The following is a 17,888-nucleotide window of genomic DNA, read 5'->3' on the forward strand; positions in this document are numbered from 1 at the left end:
AGTACATGGTTTAGTAGGCTTCTCTGAGGGGGTCATCTTAGCATTTTGTAGCATTACATACATGTGACGATGACTCTGTGGAAAACAGAGGAAACTCTGAAATGACTAATAGATTTATTTTAATACACAGAATGTTTAACATAATGTTCTTGTTCATTTCAAAGAGACAGTTATAAATAAGGATTTGGCAATATATTTGTTCAGCTGCTTCGCTCTTTTAGACCAGTCCTTTTGCTAAGCTAACAGTTCTCAGTTTACTGGTGATCTGATTCATAATCCACGTTGTGCTGTCCTCTGCCAGAAAAATGCAGATAATTTTCTAAATTAAGCAAATTTGTATGAAAAACATTTTTAATTACCAGCCCAATTTACCCTCATGTATTAGATAAAATGGGTTCATTTCAGGTAAAGTGGGCCACCCTCTGAGTTGAGTTTTTTAGATATTTTTAAAGTTCCCCATTTTAAAAATATTTTGATATATTTCTTATTCTATGTCTTACATTCCATTTTCACATTACACTACCTGAAAAAAGGATGAAAGAAACATGTTGACATAGAAGTGATAAATGTGACAGACATCAAATTGTTTTAAAAATACAACCAGTGGGTAGAGGAAAGGATGAGAGGGGCTTTGGCTGAGTACAGTGGGACATTTTCACTGATCAGCTGAACCATTTTACCCTGAACACTGCTCGTGTCAAAAAACATGGGGCAGCTAATGTCTCAAAAGCTGTAGAGGCTCAAACACTCATGTTTTATTGCATCAGTTTAACACAAAAATATTAAAAACATTTCAGGTAATCATGAAAACACAGTTAAATGTCACACATAATTTTTTTTCTTAGTGACCCAAGTGATTTGCTAAAATTACCTGGTAAATTTACCCTAACAAAAAAAGGGAACCTCCGCTGTTTGATGTCATTAAATGCATTTTATTGCCTTGTTCTGGTCAGAGCAGTGATTCACCACAGGTGTCTGTAGCACTCCCTCCCAACAGTATTCAAAGTGTTTTCCATGTGGAAGCAGCAAACAGGATTCAGTGACAAAGTGCTGATGTAATGCAACAGAAATGGCTCACGGTACTATGACAAGACTCAACACTGACTCATGTAGTGTAAAAAGCACTAGCAGTTTCATCAGAGAGAACAAAAACCTACATAAACACACAAAGTACAAATGTTTTCACTAATCTTTGCAGTTTACTTTTGCTCTAGACCAATCACAGTCCCGACAATGTAGTTTTATTGTTAGTCCTGGTTAGTATACAGGTGAACTTCACAATATGTTACAGTAAATATTAATTTACTGTAATTTTTTTTTTCATTAAGTTTTAAATTCTCCCTTAGGTAAAAATACTTTAAATTTTATTTACAGCGAGCTTGTCTGCATCCATTCAAACTCATAATACTGTTAGCATTTGGACAGAACTCACATTTTTCATCATTGTAACCATTCGTTAAAAATTAAATATCTACTCTGCTTTTTCTTTGCTGGGATCTGCGACCGGCTGAGCAGCAGTGGGTGCAGTTGCAGTGGTAGGACTGGTGGCAGCGTTTGGAGGCGGTGCCGGTGGGAGTGGATCGGGATCGTCTATGAGTGCCTGTCTCCTCTCTTGCTCCTTGATCACTTGAATCAGACAGTAGGTCACAAACATGACGATGATGGTGGTTATGGGGAAGCCTGGGAAGGTAATTCATTGTTAATAAGCTGGTAAGAAATGGCAAAGTTGCCTCATAATTAACAACCAAAATCACCTTTTAGAAGCAGCCGTTTGGCAACCAACTTTGCAAAGTCCAAACTGTTCAAGGCCAGAACGTTGTACAATACAATGCTCCAGAAGTTAAAAGTGTTGAAGATGGCTCTGATGCGCCGAGACATCGCTTCTGACATTGCCATCTGCAAATCATATTTATATACAACATGCACATTAAATCCCATATCCCTTATAAACTGCTTATTGATGTGTACAAAAAACTCATCTAACCAACCTCAAAAGAGCTAAATGGCTCCACGGAGAAGAATTTGGCTGTCCACAGCTCAAAGTTGAGACCAAAACAGTTCAGGAAAGCCCAGACCAGGACCACCTGACAGGGTCCCAACCAGAGGATGGTGATGCCGAAGGTGCACAGTGTAGCCACAAGCTCCTCCACCACGTTCTCATGCTTTCCACCCAGGTAATTATACACATACCTGTGGATTAGGGCTTCATCAGAACCTCTGCTTTTCAAATGATTAACATGACTTTAATATTGGTAGCCTTTTGGAGACACTCACTTGCACAGCCAATCGTTGATCCCTCTGTCGAAGTGACTACAAAACAAAATCAGCTTTAGTACTATAGAATTATACCACATGTACGCCTGGAACCACTCACATGTGTTCAAGCCTCACTCACGTTTCAGCAAACACATAGAGCATGGTGATGCATTTTGGTGGTTTAGGAGGGTCAAGGTGATCCAGTCTGGATACCGTGTTGATGACTCCAAACATCACAGCTGCTTTCACCCAGTCATACACCAGATTAAAGTAAGCCAGCCCCACTGGAAACAATGCAGTGACATCAGTTCTGCTGCAAGTTTCCTTTCATCTCAAATAATTGAAATTAAAACTGGAAATTTTTCATGTTAATGTTTGTTTGCATAAAGTCAAAGCTTTTAATTATATGTTAATGTTCAGTCTTCATTTGTGCTTTTTTTTTGCATGCCGTTGGGTTTAAAAATATTAAAACGGGAATTTTCGGGAAGTGGCACAGACCTAGAGCCCAGTCAGACAGGTGCTTCATCAGCTTCAAGTCAGTGGGGATGGTGAGGATGTACATGAAGTGGAAGAGGATGTCCACTACAATGATGACGATAAGGTGGATTACACCGTGCAGGTTGATATTCCACATCTCCCGCTCTTTCCTGGTAAGGTCACACCTGTTGACCTGCAGAGGGCAGCAAACACACGTCACAACTACGGAGAAAGCCAGAAACTTTCAGCCTCAGCAGACAAGAGCCCTGTTATTTAGGGATACTTTAAACGTCAGATTTTTTTTACTGATGGCGACATAAATGCATGTAAACTTTACATTATGTGTTCTAAATATCTTCATGAACAGTAAAGAAAAGTAAAAGAAACCATCAATTTTAGGTCACACGGGGTTCAAAATCCCCAGCAGCGATCGTTATACTTAATAATTTTGTAACCTGTAAAGAATCAAATTCAACTTACTTGAACATAAAATTTATCAAAAGTCATGATAGGCCCGAAATAGAAGAAAGGGAGGTAGAAGTTGTACTTGAGCAGCTCCAAGATGTTGTAGTTGCCATCTTTTCTTTCACAGTTCTCCAGAGCAAAACTCATACAACGCATGATTGTAAACCCACATCCTCCATAGAAGAAAACAGGACGCAACTCAAAGTCCCCTTCCACAAAACCTGCCTGTTTAGAGAAGACATGGGGAATCGACCATGAGAAATGTATAGACAATACACTGAGGTGTTTGGGTGCCAGCAGCTTACCTGCCAGGAAATGAAGGGTTCACACTTGAATGTAGCCAGCGTACAAAGACCAGTGACGAAGCAAAGCCAGCGGATTTTCACTAAAGAGATGCTGTAGAGCAGGATACAGTGGGAGAGGATGAGGGTGACATAGGTCCAGCCCATGCTGGTCCACACAGTAAGCAGGCCGTACACCATATATACCAAGGACCGATACTGTGGGACAGAAAAATGGTGTCACCATTGTGGTTTAAAAGTTTTCATACATTCATCATGGGCATGAATATCATCTTTAACGAGTGAATGATAGATACAGCGTCAAAAATGTACATATACTCACTTAAATCTTTGAAGGTTCTACAGTGTTTTTTAACTTGATGAACCCAAGAGATATAAACTTGCTCCAAAATCAACATCCTCTAGCTCAACTGAAATTTACAGCAGCCCACATGGACAAGCCAAATATCTCATGGAGAATAGTTTTTATGCTCAAATAAGAAAAAGATTGAGCAATTATAACACATATACAAGAGGTATGTTAGGACGAGTAAAGTTGAGGCTTTCAAACCGAAGAACAATGTCCCAAGTGTCAAGCATGGTGGTGGCAGCATCATGCTCTGGGGCTGTTTTGGTGCCACTGGTACTGATACATTGCACAAAGTGGACGGAACAATGAAGACTGAGGACAACCTCCAAGTTTTTAACCTTCACCTCAACAACCAAACGGTTAAAACTTAGAACCAACTGTGTTTTCTAATGGCTAAAGCAGGCTAACATTAAGCTTCTGGACTGGCCTTCCCAAGGGGTTGACCTCAACCCTGCTGAAAATTTTTAGACCACACTTAAAAGGCAGGTTCATGCAAGGAAATCAGATGATTTACATGAACTCTTGTGCACCCAGTTCTTGTTTTTAAGGTCATTAAAGATGTATGGTGTTAGATCATACCACCCTGGGAAAAGAGCAGCTCAAAAAAAACAAACAATTAAAAGCTCAAAATTGCCATGACATTCATACCTGTTTTATATGAAATCTCCCCAGTGATTATGGTTTTGTCTATCCACATGGTCCCATTATTCACCCACTGTTTACTGAATGATATAAAAATCACTGTGCAATGTTGTAAAAAAAAAAAACTGTGACAAAGAAGATTTTGAGGTTGCCAGATAATGGTGAGAAATAAACTTGGGTTCATTGCAGTTCAGTGCTTCACTCAGATTATTAACACTAGCAGTAAATATTGGATCTGTCCTATACTACATTAATCCGCCTACAGAAGCTCAATGAAAACAATCCATCAATCTGTCAGGAGAAGCACCTGTGGAGCCAGCATGGAGCAGATCTTGGCAAACAGCACATGACCAGAGAGCGCAAATATGATGTGGTCTCTAAAGGTGGAAAACCACATCAGCCACTCGAAATCTGCAGTTTCCTGTAGACCAGCGAGCACAACAATATTAGAAATATTAGAACACTTCTGCAAACAAATGATGACAAATGAGCTGCATTCATTTTCTTACCATTTTCCTCCCAAAGTAGTACCATCCTGGCTTCACGCTGGTTTTGAAAGTCTTTCTGTTTGCACTGGCTAACAATGGGACAATGGGGGGGGGGGAAATACAACATTTTATAGTTTGGTACAGAAGCCAAGAGTTTCTGTGCACCATGTTTTCTTTTCTTGTCCTTGAGTGCAAATGACAAACCTTTGCTAGATTGACAGTGAAACAAATGTAGGCCAAACAGAGGGCCTATTTTCTTCTTGTGCTCGGTGGTATTAATACCGACACCTGTTCTCCTCAGCGTGGTCTACATAGCTCAGACTCCTCAACCTTACACTGTGACACTTCCCCCATATGTATACTTCACAGTGTATTGTCTGTACGTGACTGTGCTACAGTCTCAGATGAACTTTGCATTCGAGGAATCTAATGTATGCTGATCAGGAAAAAGAGGAAAATAATTTAGTCAAGCTTTGTTTTAGTCTTTTTTATGATTTAAATTGCAAGATAATTTGTTTATAAAGTATAGATAGGCTAGGATAGAGTCACGGAATTAATATATGATTAGCTAGTACTTCATAGGTATTTATATGCTATAAATATAAATAGATATCCTTTAAACAAAATGGTCTTCTTAGTAGTTTTCTGTCACCTAGTCCTGTGCTGGTTCATCATATTCTGTACACGTTTAGTTGTTGGTCACCTCTGGCTCAAAAATCACATCATTCAAGAAATACATGTGACCAACAAGCAAGCAGAGGGAACTAACCAGGAGCTAGATGCAGGTCTCTGGCATGTGGCATCGACCAACAGGTCCACCTGGACTTTCCAGTTTACCTGGAAAGAGTACTCACCCAACTCTAACACTTTCTTTGCCACTGGTCTCATTCAGTTCGATCCCAGTGCCCAGCTATGTTGCAGATCAGAAAGTCTGGTTATCCACTAAAAACATTCAACTTTGAACTGAATTCGAGAAACTGTCCCCTAGCTACACTGGTCCTTTTGAAGTTGAGGTTCTGATTAACTCTGTGTGTGTCTGTCTTAAGCTACCCCAGAATATGAGAATCGACAGCATGTGGAACGTTGCACATATTCCAGTCGAAACCCACTTAGTCCAGTCTGTTGTACCCCCCTTCCAACCCCCCTCCAACCATCTGGGTCATTGATGGACAGCTTGCCTACACAGTTAGTAGCATTTTGGATGCTTCTGTGCAGAAACTCTTGAGAGAAATTTGGAAAGTTTGTTTAAAGAGATTCCTGTGGGAAAAATTAAGCTGTGGATTTACCTGTTAACCCGACATCAGACCTCGTTGTGTTAAAGCTTTCAGATACAATTCCTGGTATTTCATTGTTGTAAATAAACCTGTGAACTTTTAACTCAGAGTCCTAAGTTTGAATCCACCTGCACCACCAGTTAGGACAGTTTTCATTATAAATGACCAAATATAGTAGGCTTAATATTCGGATACTCTTTTTCTGTGTGCATGTGTGTGAGTGTGTTAACTCATACTCACAACTGGACACCTCAAAGATCCAGCTAGTGGCCCAGAACATGGCCAGACACAAAACAGTGTTGTAGAAATAAATCTCATACTTGGGAAGAGCAGCTTTGAGCCCCATGGCGATGCAGTCAGGACAGCACGGAGCTCCGGAGGCTCCTGAATATAAACCACAGAGAAGTCAGAGTACTTGGCATTTAATCTGTCTGTCACACCTAAAACAGGCGGTGCCAAATAGCATTCCTGAGTTATCCTGCCTACAGTAAGACACATATGCCAGAGGTTCATCCCCTTTCCCCTGATGTTATCTTTTATTTTGGGGATCCTTTGGATCCCACTCACTGCTGTGCAACAGGAAGGGTGGCACATTATTCTTCATGAACAGCTGTAATCCTAAAAATAAACTGAGCCTCACAAAAAGTGTCACAGTCCTACTGCAGTATTTGTATGAGGGCATTTATTACATTATTTTGTATAACCCAACTAAAATAGACCTCTAATCCATCGCTGATTCTAAATTTAGGTAACTGTCATCCGTGAACTTTCTGTGACACATTATCAGAGATGGAAAGTAACAAAAGCCATTTGCTTCCTCTTAACCTGTGACTATCACAGAGGGACATTCCACATTTTAACTGTACTTATCTTTGTACATTCATCAAATGGATTAATAACTACTAATTTTAAAGATTATTAGTCCGGCTGTCAACAAAGTTTCCACATCCGTTATTCAAAGGAAAGCAGAGCAGTAGGATTTTTTATTTTTTAACACCTCAGAGTAAAAAACCATCAGTGTTGCTATTAGATCACTCTTACTAACACATCAGATTTTAAATGGTACTTTTAAAATGGTATGTTGTTTTTTCTGGTTTATTTACACTTAGGTAGTTTAAATTGAGCAATTCTTAAGCTTTTTGGGACCAGGAACCACTTACAGGATTGCAGTTTTTGACTAAACCGATGACTTACTCAAGGATTTCTCTATGCTCACAAACTAGCCAGCTGGCTAATAAGGTAAGCTGCGTAGCAGCACGAGTGGCTGATTGCACCCTGAGATCTACGAATGACTTCATGACAGAATGACATGACTGGTCACGATGCTGTTGTATCAGAGTTTCTAATAGTCCAGTGATAACATGGGAAGAATTAAGTCACATGACATGCTGGTTTTACTGGCATAAATTAATCACACTTTTCATAGTCGCCATGTTGTGAAGGGTGGAGCTGACAGAGGAACTGAGAGACACTGAAATACCATAGGGGTCATGACTTTTCTGTTACATGGGAGGCCTGCCCTAAAACATATTGTATCATTATTATTTTTATTATTGTTAATATTATTATTAGTAGTATTTTGACTCTAATAGGCACCAGAATTTGCTTTAGTAAGACTAGAAACCAGCAACTAAGGAAAAGTCAGAGTCAGCTATAGCAAAAAATCTGTTAAACCTAAATGAACTGTATTAGTAGGCCTGGTCTGATAGTTTAATATTTGACGGTTAACCGTATCTTACAAGATCATATTTGATTTGATTTGCGTCTGCATAATAAACTGCATAATTCACTATAAGCATGCCCTCCTATTGTGCCAAAGAGTGGTTCCTTTTACTATTTATCTATTGCTTTGTGGATTCTGATGCATCTTCTTTGGTACCATAAGAACCTGCTTTCTCCTCCTTATTTAATATATTCTGTTCCAAAAACCTTGCTGTATAATGCCTGATTTTAAGCATCAATTATTTAAGAATATTGTTTCTTTGACTTGTTTGACACATTTCTCATAAAAAGGTGGAGGGTAAACTGGCCGATTAGAAAGTGCAGCTGCCTGCTATTTTTAACTAAACGATTTCTCTCTGATGAATTGCAGCTTAGGCTTGCACACAATGAAACAGCTACGTGTTGCTATAAGAGAAAAATCAAACTCAGCTAAATGAAGTAACAATGAACTACAGTAAAACCCCTTCCTGCTTTCTCTTCACTGTGTCTGAATGAGATGCATGCTGTTGAAATGCCACACGGTCATGCACTTCAGTTTGTCCTCCACACCACCTGTTGTGATACTGACCTTGATCGCAGTAAGCCCAAAGTAGTTGTTAAAGAAAATTCAGATTGTTTCAAAGGCACTTTAAAATGTCACATAAAAAAAGAACATGGAAGGAAAGGTAAAGTTTTGCATCTGCTGTGCTTCCACAGAGTGCAGGTCAAGCTGCAGGTCCCTTTGACTCCCTGAGAGGGAGCTGCCACCCATTAAAGGTGACATGATGTATTTGTACTTTGTCCACTGACACAGAGGGGGCGGAACGGGAGGACTGCTAAAACAGTATAATAGACTATGAGCCACACAACATTGGACATCTATTCAGGTCTCCTATATTTGCTAATAAGCAGCAAATAGTTCGCAAAACTCACTGAAGCCATATGTCGATATTTTCATATTTAATACTGAAAAGTCTGAAGTTGAAGCCCTCGTTATATTTACATAGTTACATGTACTCATGTCTGCATTGCGTCACACTGCTTAACATAACATACTTTGAAGATTTGAGGAACTATTTTTACTGTCAAAAGAAAAAAGACCCAGATATTTTATCTGTAAAATTTTTTCCATTCTACATGTTGCCAGGTCTGTTTTGGGATGGTCTACGCCTCCTGCAAATTTGAGCAGCCTGAAGCTCCGTGTCTCAGATTCTAACAACAGCTCACTGGGAGATATAAAACAACACGCAGTGCCAACTAGTGACAATATCTCAAAATACAATACAGTTTGTCATTTAAGCGGCAAATGAAAGGAACTGTAGGACAAATATTTTGTTGTTTATTTGACAATCAAACGTGACAATGTAGAAAATTATAGATTATTATACCATTCTCCTCCTTCATAGGAACAGTTCAACATGTCAGTTGGTGATTTGCTTGAGCAACACTGTTCTCCAAATGTTATCTCCAATTGGAGATAGGAGGTTTTGGGGACCTGTACAGAGTGTGTCCCACTTCGTGACATGAATGGGTGGATGGATAGTTACTCCTTCTTGCTGGACTCCTGTCCTTCAAAGATGGGGTACTTGCTCTCCACATCAGCCCACTTCAAGGTGTCACTAGCCAGATCTTGTACAATGTCTGGCAACTCTGTGATCTGTGATATATTTTAGTAAATTAGTATCCAAAAAACCAACGAAAAAAAAAAACAGATATGGCACCTTCAAAAATCAAAACAGTTAACTGGTTTACCTCGGCCCTGATTTGCCTCATAGAGTCACGGTCTCTCAGAGTGGCTGTGTGAGGCGTCTTGTTCACTGTGTCGAAGTCGATGGTGATTCCAAAAGCCACTCCGATCTCATCTGACCGCGCGTAGCGCCTCCCGATGGACCCTGAAGAGTCGTCTACTTTGTAAGACACACCGTTTCTGGTCATAGCCTCAGCTACAAGGAGGAAGATGATGACAAAACCATTACATTTGCTTAAGTATGAATATACAGCTATTAGCTGGGTGTAACATTAAGACTATAAATAGGAAGAGACTATTGCCAACCTCTAAAACTTGCTAAGTAATACTACATGTATACTCAGTATTCCAAGACCTACCATGACTTATAACCCTGGCAAAGTCACTCAGTAATCTGAAAAAGAGAATGTAAAAGCAGATGCTTTGGCAGTTTGTTGGTCTGGAGCACTCAGGTGTGTAATAACACAATTCCCAGCAAATTCAGCCCAAGGTCAGACCGTGCAACATGCACAGGAATTGCAAATGCCGCTGGAGCTATAGCTGAGACTCTGCAAGCCTTAGCATGTTAAATGTTAAACTTCATAACAATACAGACTAAACAAGTGTGACTAGTTTGGAAGGTTTGCCAGGACAAACATATGCTGTGTTTGGTGAAAACAAAACACAGCAAATCAGCGTGTGCACCTCATAGCAACTGTCATGCACGGTGGTAGAGGGGTGATGATTTTGGCTTGTTTTTAGCTAACGAACTCGGACACCTTGCAGTCACTGAAAATCAAATGTGAGGACATCTGTCTGACAACTAAAGCTCTGCTGAAACTGGACGATGATCCCAAACCAGCAGCAAATCTATAACAGAATGGCTCAAAAGGTAAAGAGTAAAGAATAAAGGTGTTGCAATGGACCAGTCGAAGTCCACACCTCAACCTGATTGAATTGGTGTGGCAGGACATTCAGAGATCTGTGCATAAACAATGCATGAGAACCAAACAGAAAACAATTAGTTAAACTAGTTACTGCAGAAAGCACTGGGAACAGAGATACACCCCATCATGAATCATGGGGTGTATCTCTGTTCCCAGTGATCAACTAAGGAAAATAAGAAAATCCTCTATTGAATTTGGCCAGGCTGCAGACAATGTCAGACTAAAGCTAAGCCAAGCTAAGCTAACTATATCCTGGCTCTAGTATTCAATAGTATTCACCAAATACTATTGAAAAGAGCATTTGAGTATTTAACTGTAACAGCCAACACTCTACTGAAATGGAAAGACTATACTCACCTAACTGGTGGATGAATGGCACAAAGTCCTGGTTCTGGCTCAAAGGCAGGATGGAGCATTTGTATGGAGCCACAATGGTAGGAAAGCTGAAATACTGACCACAGAATAAAGCATCTTAAATCAAAACAAACACGTAACCGTTACTCAGATCTGTTTTCTTGTTGTGGAGTATTCTTACAGTCCTCTGTTCATCCCCCTCCCGGATGTGGAATGAGTGCTCGTAGATCGAGTACATGATTCTGCCGATTCCAAAAGAGGGTTCAATTACATTGGGAATAATCTCCTCCACTGTGACAGGGAAAAACAGAGACATTTGAGGGATTTTTTTTTGTTGTTGTTGTTTTTGCCACCCTTCCACAATAACTTGCCTACTCTGGCATTAAAAAACAGGATTGATGTCACCTCTTACCATGCAGGGTTTTCTGGAACCTCTTCACACTGACCATGTCTTTGGTGAGTTTGAAGGTTTTGCCGTCTGTCTCAAAGCTGAACTCCCTACAGACAGAAACACAACATCAAGTCACAAAATGCTTCATAAATGAACTTTATGGTTGTTAAGAGCATGAACGTCATTAATTACCCTTTTTCACTGAGAAGCTTTTCCTGATCGCTGATGTAGCAATCATCACAGACTGCCAGGTACTCCAGAGCCAGCTTGGCATCCTTTTTGTAGGCCATTCCGATGGCACTTTTGTTGGGCTCAAACTGGATGACATTTACTGTTTTGTATGAACTAATTAAGGCCTAAAACTTGGAGAAAAAAAAAACATAACAATGGAGAAAGGATGGATAAAGCCACTGAGACATCAGCCACTGGTTGGTAAAGCCATGTTTTGAAGCCTTGACTTAAGCATTTTCGCCATCGCCATCTTGTGTTTTTGGAAGAAGACTCGGCTGAGAAACACTCCACATCCTATACATGGTTTAGGTCTATTTTACTCTAAATAGGACTGTAATTTCCAATATAAACACTACATCTATATCAAACAGGGCTTAAAACTGGCTACTCAGATCATAAACTCATAAAAAAAAGTGTTTACTGAGATCATAAAAGTGTAGTAGGGTTCTTTTCTCAAACTATATTGCCTCTTTTTGTAACCATGAGCCCCCTGCTGGCCAATACAAAGAATGCAGGTTGAAGACAGAGGCTTCATTTTTCAAACCTGTATCCACAGCCTGAGTGATTTTAGCATGAAATCTAACACTCCTCCTCACCCCCACGCAGTCGCAGTAATGACTCCCCCTGCTTGAGCTGGTTCTACTGGAGGTTTCCTGCTGATAAAAGTGGAGTTTTTCCTTCCCACGGTTACCAACTGTAGGGTCTTTACCTTTTAATATAAAGTTGTTGGTGTGAATTGGTGCGCTTTAAATAAAATTGAATTGAAATGAAGGAGAATTGTTCAAAGGCAAAAACCTATATTGTAAATAAATAAAGTTGGATATTTAAAATATTTTATTAATGGGCTATAGGTCTGACCTGACACATTTAGTGTAATTATAGTCAGGTTGTTTGACTGGGACCACAGAAGGATATGGGCTCTTTTAGCATCTTTTCTGCCACCAGAGGGACTTTGGTAGCTCTGGAGTGACACGAAAGGTCGTAACAGGAGCGATCCGCACAGCCCACAATTTCAATCCAACCCTGAAGAAGAAAAAACACAAAGGTACAACAAAAATTTAAAACTGGACGCTGTCTTTATAATGCTTTCAATGGTTTTATAAGTCTGTTAGTGGAAAGAAAAAATATTTACATAGGAGGTTTTGGACTCAGCATCCCAGCAGTCACATGCGTAATGAGCCATCTCGTTTTCCATGTGCTGACGGAAGCGCACTTTGTCTTTGGATAGTCCCACTTTGATCAGATACAGGTAGATTCTTCCAATGAAGTAGCCCAGCACAGAGTTGTTGATGACTCCCTGCAGCAGAGAGACAGTGAATATAAAGATGTGCGTCAAATACTGAATTAAATACCAAACTTGCTTCTAACCATTCATCTTTCATCTATGCTATAGTTTTGGTGCTCTAAGGTATGTCAGTAAAACGACACCTACCTGCTCCACAGCATCTCCCAGCCTCATCATTTGTGCTGACTGTCCGCTTGTCTGAGCCTGGGAGGAGAACAGCATGATCTCCAGGTCGGCCACATTGGAGAATTTAGGGTGGACCTTCTCATTTGGATCCACAAAGTGCTCGATCTCAGCCATGGTGAACTCCCTGCAAGCAGGAAATGCTGATATTTCACCCAACATCCCTTTTGAAAGGCAGCAATAATTCATTCTAAGCATTACCTAACACGAATGAGTCCAGAGCGAGGAGATATTTCATTCCTGAAGGAGTTTCCGATCTGAGCAGCAGCAAAGGGAAGCTTTCCCTGGTTGAACTCCAAAAGACGTTTGAAGTTGAGGAACATTCCCTGAGCTGTTTCAGGTCGCAGGTAGCTGCAAAAATACCAACGTGCACAATTTCAACACAGCAAAATAATAAACCTTGAAAGGAATGTTGCAAGTGCAGATATGAGTACCCAGGCATGTTCCCTCCAGGCCCGATGGACGTCTGAAACATGAGGTTGAAGGAGACAGGAGGTGTGAGGTCATTTCCTGTGGCAGGAGACTTGACGTTGTATTTCACAAACAGATCGGCCAGCTCCTGCTGAGCGTAGTTATCCATCTGAAACAGAGGGACCACAAATGCATCACAGGATTATTTCTTCACCAACACACCGGTGCATGTGTGTTTGCGAGGCACACACCTGTGTGATGACATCCTCCAATTCATTCACCTGCCCCGCTGAGCACGTCTCCTCACACATCAGTTTCTTTAAGTGAGCTGTGAGGAATAAAATGAAAAAGAAGATAGATGCAAGGATTAACACGCACATTTTTAGATTATTGTTTCATTGATGTGTTTGCCTGTTTGGTTTTAGCCAATAATGAGATCTAAGAAAACCAGCCAGTCAATAAGTCCTTTATATAAAATGTACAATAAAAAAAAGGATAAATGTCATACAAAGAAACCCATAGACATCACGAAACTATCTTCATGTGCAAAATCGCTCGAAATATCCCTTTAACTAAGAGTACAAGGTTAAAATAGGTATTTATTACACACTCTGTTTAAATGTTAAATAATTATTCTCATTTTCTTTCTTTTTTAAAAGGTCTGTTGACCTGCTTGACCGATGTCAGGTGGAAGAAAAAACTTATCAGTTATCTGTGCAGCTCGAAATCAATTCCTCAGAGGAGATACTAAACAGCAAGGCAGGTAAAAACCTGTTCAGAACTCACTCTGCAGGGAAATAAATATCACCAAAATATGTCTAACATCAGCAAGATTATGATGTATTTCTCTGTATTTCTCATAGTTCCTTTAGTTTTCTGTCATTTTCTGTCCGGGTCATGAAATCTGACACTTGTCAGAAAGTTTAAAACCACCTTTGAGAAGATGATCTGCCCGGTAGCATTCGCCTGTCTTGGCATCTTTCACCATGTAGTCAGCAAATTTATCCACATGCCCAGAAGTCCTGAAACAAATGGGGAGCTGGTTATAGGACAAATCCATTAGAAGCCAAACTTGAATTTGTGCTTACCTACTTGAGGACGGGCTCAGGGGTCAGCATGGTGCAGTCGATCTCCAGGATCTGCTCCTCCTGGATGAAGTGCTGCCTCCACACCTGCAGGATGTTGTTCTTCAGAGCACAGCCCACAGGCCCGAAGTCGTACAGGCCGCTCACACCTGAGGGACAAGTAGATTTTTTTAAAAAATAAAATAAATATTGATTAAAAAATGAAGCATTTCCACAAGTGTTTTCTTGGTTTTTTCAGCATGTACTCGGTTTTTCAGCTTTTCCTGTATCAGCTTCTGTTATCCTTCCTTTCTGCTACCTTACCTCCATATATGGCAAATGCCTGATCATAGAAGAACCTCCTCTTCAATGTATCTTCCATCTTCACTCGATCCACTGTGTCCTCTTTGGGCTGCAGAGCCAGTTCCTGTAATGGGAAATGATGGTGTGAGGCACTATTTCTTAATCAGAGTGGGGGTCATAAAAGTTAGCAGAGAGGCACGCGAGGAAAAACATGTCAAACTGAAAGCAGAATCAGTGCAAAGGCCAATCAGGAGCTGTGAGACTCTCACCTTTGCTTCAAGAGTCTTTTTCCGTGATTTCAGCTCTGCAGCAGCTTTGCTCACCTCCTGCTCCGGAGCACCTTTCTCCCTTAACTCACGGACCAAGTCACCCTGCAGAACAGAACTACACTTTACCTCCTCTCCACACTCGAATTATGTGGTTTTTCAGTTTCAGTACACAACAGCATAGAGAGCACAGACCGCGAGGCGTGATTGCGGGTGCCGCTCAGGTGCGTCTGTCTCCCCTGCAGCGGCGATGCAGACCACGCCCCGCCACACACATTAACCAGGTAAAATACATATTTAGGCAGAATATTGCAAATATCTATTTTTTTTTTTTTTTATCTTTTAGCAGCATAGTGCTTTTTTTTCCAATTATTTTTTAAAAAGCCAGGTCAACGCTCCAAAAGCCCAAAGGCGATATAAGGGTGGCGGCTCACAACGGTTTTTGTTTGCTACATGGATCATTTTAGTTCAGCTGGGTGTCTTTCCTTTTGTTATATTTCTTTAAGAGTTCAAAATGTGTTAATTACATAAATAAAATGTAATTTTCTCTGTAGCACTTAAAGGATTTCATAAGCAACACACCTTAGTTGTTCACACAAAGCACAAAGGTAAAAAACAATATATACAGTGTTATCTTCATTTGAGATGTCAAAAAGTATTTGCGGCTCCCAGTGTTTTCTTTTGCGTGGAAACCGGGTCCAAATGGCTCTTTGGGTGTTAAAGGTTGCAGACCCCTGGGCTAAGCAATGCTCTGATACATGTGAAAACAGAAATGGCAGATACTTGAAATGATCATGATCTATTTAACGAAACCAACTATGATTAAAAAGTAACAAGAATAACGCTTGTTGAAGAGCTGCTGTTGTTTGTTTGAGAAAAGAAATCTGGAAAACGAGCATGATCTTCAGATGAAAAACCTACCTGTTCCCGCACAGCCTGCCTAAAAGGAGCCAGTAATTCTTCCATGCTGACACTCAACACGTTGCTCTTGTTAAAGTCTGCTTCAAGCTTCCTTCAGTCTGAGACACAGAGAGGGAAATGTTTTCTTCTCTTTTATAGTCTGACTCTGGCAAAGAGGTTGTTGTGTTGCATCATCCAGGAAGCTCAAATTAATTCTCCATTCCAGGTTGAAAACGAAACCACACTGGTCCTGACTTTCTGTCAACAGTAGTGTTTAGTCATTAGCATTAACAGCCTAGTAATACATACACTGTGCAGAACAATGGCCCCAGGATAGAAATAACTTGATGTGGCTCTTTTGTTCCTCCATCCAAGTATGAGCTCTGACTACAATACTAAAAGATTTTTTTCATTTTCTGAGACACATTTAATAAATTAATAGCATGGTGCATAAATGCACAAAGTGAAACTATTTGACTATTGTACACAGTGAACTTGAAGCCAGTGTGCTTAACTCTGCAAGAAAGGGTTTTGGAAAATTTGTCCTAAACAAGTATAACGGAACATCAGTGATGTCTGGAAGTCAGAAATCTCATCCTGCTCATTCTCTGTGTCTCTGAGACGTTTTATCCTTAACAATTATTTAGTAGCAAAGTAACATCTGGTGTGAACATCTGTCAGATCAAGTCTGACAGTCAGTGCACTGTGATGACCCCCTTTGTGAATGAGGAAGCAGCTGAAAGCAGCTTTGGTAGAAGGCACAGTCTCATGGTTAACTGAGGTGAAAAAGGCTCCAAACTCTTGATCTGTACATGTGGCAGAATTATTCGTTTGTGGAATAAAGAGGCAAAGTAATCTGACTAACCAGCTAAACAAATATCCATTTAGGATGTTTGTGCATTAGGCCTTGGTTTTTTCTAAGTAATAGCAGTAATAAAGGAAGAACCCACACTTTAAAGCCTTTGTAACTTCACCTTAACAGTGGTGCCTTTTGTGCATGTAGGACCGCAAAAACCTGTTTACCTTTACCCACCTTTGAGAATTTAACAGGCCCTTAATAGAAAAAAAATTAAATAAAAATGAGCTAGTAGTGGAAGTAACAGTGAATCAGTGGTGCCAGCTAATGGTGAAAAATAATACTACCAGTCCTTTATTTTCCACCCATCTTCTTCCAATTCTCCAATTAAGCATCATGGGGGTGGAGGAAACACTGGAGCATATCCCAGCTGTCACAGGGCAGAAGGCAGGGTACGCCCAAACAATTTAGATTTGGTTAAAAATCAACTCTAAGTGCATCTTTGGAAGTAAACCAGAGTACAGAGGGAACCAGTGGATTTGAACCCAGGACCTACTTACTGTTAGGCCTGCTAATCACAACACCACTGTGCCGGATGCTGCTTTGCTTTGAATTCTCAGATGTTGAGCTATGAGGCAAAAAAATAAAAGAATCCCACTTTTAACAAAAACAATACAATCATGGTAGGACGCAGAATATCTGTCATACACATGAAACATGAATCGATATGCTGTGTTAAACACATCAACTTGTCACGTGTTAAAAACAATTTCGCTGACTATTCTTCTGTTTTTAAATCACACTGGATTTACTTGTTTCATTCATGTTGGCTCTGATACACCGTTTATGTTCAAACTAATAAAACTGATGCTTTGGACATTTTTAGTCCACATTTTTTCCACAGGAGGGGAAAAAAAAAACCTAGCCAAAAAGAAGCAAACATTCAAAACATGGTTTAAATTTCCAAGCATTAAGATTTTAGTTTTGGAGGTCATATTAAAAACTCCTGAATTACCGTAAGCTTAAGAAGACATTTTTGAGATCGCTGAGCAGCAGTGGCTCAAAAACAAGAAGAAA

At 40.1% G+C, this 17,888-nt stretch overlaps 2 protein-coding genes across 2 annotated transcripts; both read right to left on the reverse strand.

The window, feature by feature from the left end:
- Positions 1-16: 16 nt before the first annotated feature.
- Positions 17-8,700, reverse strand: hhatlb (hedgehog acyltransferase like, b). Its single transcript, XM_084939368.1, has 12 exons — positions 8,544-8,700; positions 6,494-6,637; positions 5,001-5,068; positions 4,799-4,912; positions 3,504-3,698; positions 3,214-3,423; positions 2,755-2,926; positions 2,396-2,540; positions 2,275-2,310; positions 1,989-2,190; positions 1,755-1,896; positions 17-1,680 (listed from the first exon to the last, which is right to left on the reverse strand). Exons 2-12 carry the CDS (start codon positions 6,597-6,599, stop codon positions 1,472-1,474), a joined length of 1,599 nt encoding a protein of 532 aa, XP_084795494.1. The 5' UTR covers positions 6,600-6,637; positions 8,544-8,700; the 3' UTR covers positions 17-1,471.
- A 144-nt stretch (positions 8,701-8,844) lies between these two features.
- Positions 8,845-17,803, reverse strand: LOC146380363 (glycine--tRNA ligase-like). The gene is made up of 17 exons (XM_084939370.1): positions 16,037-17,803; positions 15,119-15,220; positions 14,871-14,973; positions 14,575-14,716; positions 14,416-14,504; positions 13,734-13,810; positions 13,506-13,651; positions 13,273-13,422; positions 13,036-13,198; positions 12,736-12,900; positions 12,519-12,626; positions 11,565-11,710; positions 11,394-11,479; positions 11,163-11,272; positions 10,985-11,078; positions 9,707-9,897; positions 8,845-9,611 (listed from the first exon to the last, which is right to left on the reverse strand). The coding sequence occupies exons 1-17, from the start codon at positions 16,079-16,081 to the stop codon at positions 9,498-9,500; spliced, it is 2,031 nt and encodes a 676-aa protein (XP_084795496.1). The 5' UTR covers positions 16,082-17,803; the 3' UTR covers positions 8,845-9,497.
- Between the last annotated feature and the right edge of the window lie 85 nt (positions 17,804-17,888).

This window comes from Perissodus microlepis, chromosome 9 (assembly GCF_051167445.1).
Source record: "Perissodus microlepis isolate ML-2025 ecotype Zambia chromosome 9, ASM5116744v1, whole genome shotgun sequence".
In the NCBI taxonomy this organism is placed as follows: domain Eukaryota; kingdom Metazoa; phylum Chordata; class Actinopteri; order Cichliformes; family Cichlidae; genus Perissodus; species Perissodus microlepis.